The sequence below is a fragment of the Ipomoea nil genome, unplaced genomic scaffold (genome assembly GCF_001879475.1).
Source record: "Ipomoea nil cultivar Tokyo-kokei standard unplaced genomic scaffold, Asagao_1.1 scaffold2165, whole genome shotgun sequence".
NCBI lineage: Eukaryota > Viridiplantae > Streptophyta > Magnoliopsida > Solanales > Convolvulaceae > Ipomoea > Ipomoea nil.
In genome coordinates this window covers 497865-500180 of record NW_017618593.1, presented here as the reverse complement: position 1 = coordinate 500180, position 2316 = coordinate 497865, and the positions used below count along the sequence as shown (strand labels likewise).

Here is a 2316-nt window from a genome sequence, read left to right as displayed (position 1 = left end):
CAGACGGGGTACCCGAGTCTGAAGAAGATGCATCATCATCAGGGTCAGAATTATGATTGCGGCCGGCAGCAAGAATGTCTGCATGAATAGACTCAAGCCGGAAGATTTCTCGCAGCTGCTCTTCCAATAGCTTATCCAAACCCGAGAGCGTAGCTTGTTGAGAGGAAATAGAACTGCGAAGCTGGGAAGCGGAAGCTCGAAGGGTAATAACTAACTATCGGCGCGCCAGAAGAGTCGGAGATTCCTTAGGGATGGCAGTGGCGGCAGTGACGGGAGCCGATTCACTCTCAGATAATGAGACCGGTGCGGAGAGAGGCGGTGTGGGAACGGACTCGGAGAATCCCGATCATCGTAATGTGAAAATTGAGTAAGCCGATCATCAAAAATGTAAACCGTGTCTGCTTTTGCAACATGTTCATCCTTTTATGGCCGAAACCCTTGAGCAATGAGTACTCCATAAATGAGACAATGATATGGAAGGTGAATCTTTGCTTCTTTCTTCTTCGAATGATAAGCCAAAATATGGGAGAATATAATTTCCCCGAGATCAAATGTGAGACGGTTGCGAATCTTGTAGAGAAGCAGGGCCAAAGGTTCAGAAATTAGATGAACTCGTACGACAGGGAGCCAATTGGCGGAAGCAAGGCAGAGCAATACTGAATAAACAGTGGTTAATTCTTGAGACCTCAGACCGGAATCAGGCCAGGTAATCTGTTTGTTATGAGTTAGAACTGCAGTAAGAAGATTTAAATTCGGATCGGCAGACTGAACCTGAGAAGGGCGATCGAGGTAGGCATTGATCTCTGCAGGGCCAAAAGTATACCATCGGTTCCGGATAAAAATTCTATGAAGCCTAGATGAACCAATTGTGAAAGTATCCACTGTCAGGTTGGTGTAGAACTCCGCTGTTAGCCATGCAGAATACGACCCAGGTTTTGAAAGGCTGGAGAATAAAAATTGATCTTTCAAGAGCTGAAGAATATTGCACTTTGGGAAAAGGTCTTCTTCATTAATAAATTTTTCAACGATCAAATCTCTTTTGGAATGAACGTCCCAGTCAGCTTTAAGGGTAGCATCCAGCAAGATAGGACTGTAATTTTTCTTGAGCTTTGGCCAAGAGCTTGATGGAGCAGTCTTAGCATTAGCGACCGAGAGAGAAACAGAGGTGACCCCAGTCTTTGCCTGTGACCGTGTAATTCTCGGCGGAAGAAGGGAATTTTTTCGTTGAAGTTTTGGGGAAAGCGGATCGATGTCATCAAGAGAGGCACGCTTCCTTTTCTCGGTACCTGAAACAACAATTTTTGCTTTCCCTTTTCGGGAAAAGTCAGTAAAGGGAACCGACACAATGGGGACGGATGCTGGTGTATCATTTAAGGGCACAGGTGTCATCACAGATTTCAGAGGGTTGGATGCACACGAGATAGGAATGCTAAAAGATGAGCAGTGTAGAGGCGCAGAAGAGGCATGGGCAAATTGTGAGACATTTTTAGGTAAGGCATTAGGCATATTAGGAAAGGCATTAGAGAGATTTGAAGATGATTGGAAGACATTATGCAAACCATGAGTGGCAGGATCATACGGATCACCAGGGATAGGGAGAGAACTTATTGTGTTTGAAACCAAAGGTGTAGGAAACTGATCCGGAATATTGAGAGAAACATTTAGTTGGCGAGAGACAAGAAAAGGAGACATACCAATGGGGTGATTGGCCGGCGAGGGTGAGGCGGAACCACTGTGTTCGGAGTTTGGAGGGATGGGCTAAGGCTCAACCGTAACATTCCGGGCAAGAGAGCGAAGCTGCCGAGATTCTTTGGCTGACATATCAGTGAGAAGCTCCGGATAATGAATAATAGAGGACAGAACACGGTTCTCAGAGTCACGGCCAAGAGGTGCATCGGCATCAATGATTTGTTTAAAAAGGTCACAGCGTTCGGCTCTGGTGGTGAAGATGGTGAAGGGATTTGTATTTGGATTCACCATGGATGGAGCTTGAAGGAGGAAATCGGCAGAGTTGAGTCTTTGAAAGAGAGCACGGTGGAAAACGGTGATGATGTCTTCGGAAAGAAACTTTAATATAGTGATAGATGGGATTGGTTAGAAAAAAGGTGATGAGATTGATATGATGAAAGCTATAATATAGGCTTTTGACGTTGAGTTTTGTTAGGAAAGAGAATCTGAATTTGAATTTTAAAAACAAAAAGACTCCTTTTTAAATTATACCACATGAAATAATAAAAGAAACAACTGGACCGTGCTAATCTGACCGAAAAACAGAGAGAAAGAAAACAATATACCTGATTGTCGTGTAAAAGAAAC

At 44.1% G+C, this 2316-nt stretch overlaps 1 protein-coding gene across 1 annotated transcript; it reads right to left on the bottom strand.

Annotated features, from left to right (window-relative positions):
• Positions 1-423: 423 nt before the first annotated feature.
• LOC109149918 lies at positions 424-1692 on the bottom strand. Its single transcript, XM_019297909.1, has one exon. The coding sequence runs from the start codon at positions 1690-1692 to the stop codon at positions 424-426; it is 1269 nt and encodes a 422-aa protein (XP_019153454.1).
• Positions 1693-2316: the final 624 nt, after the last annotated feature.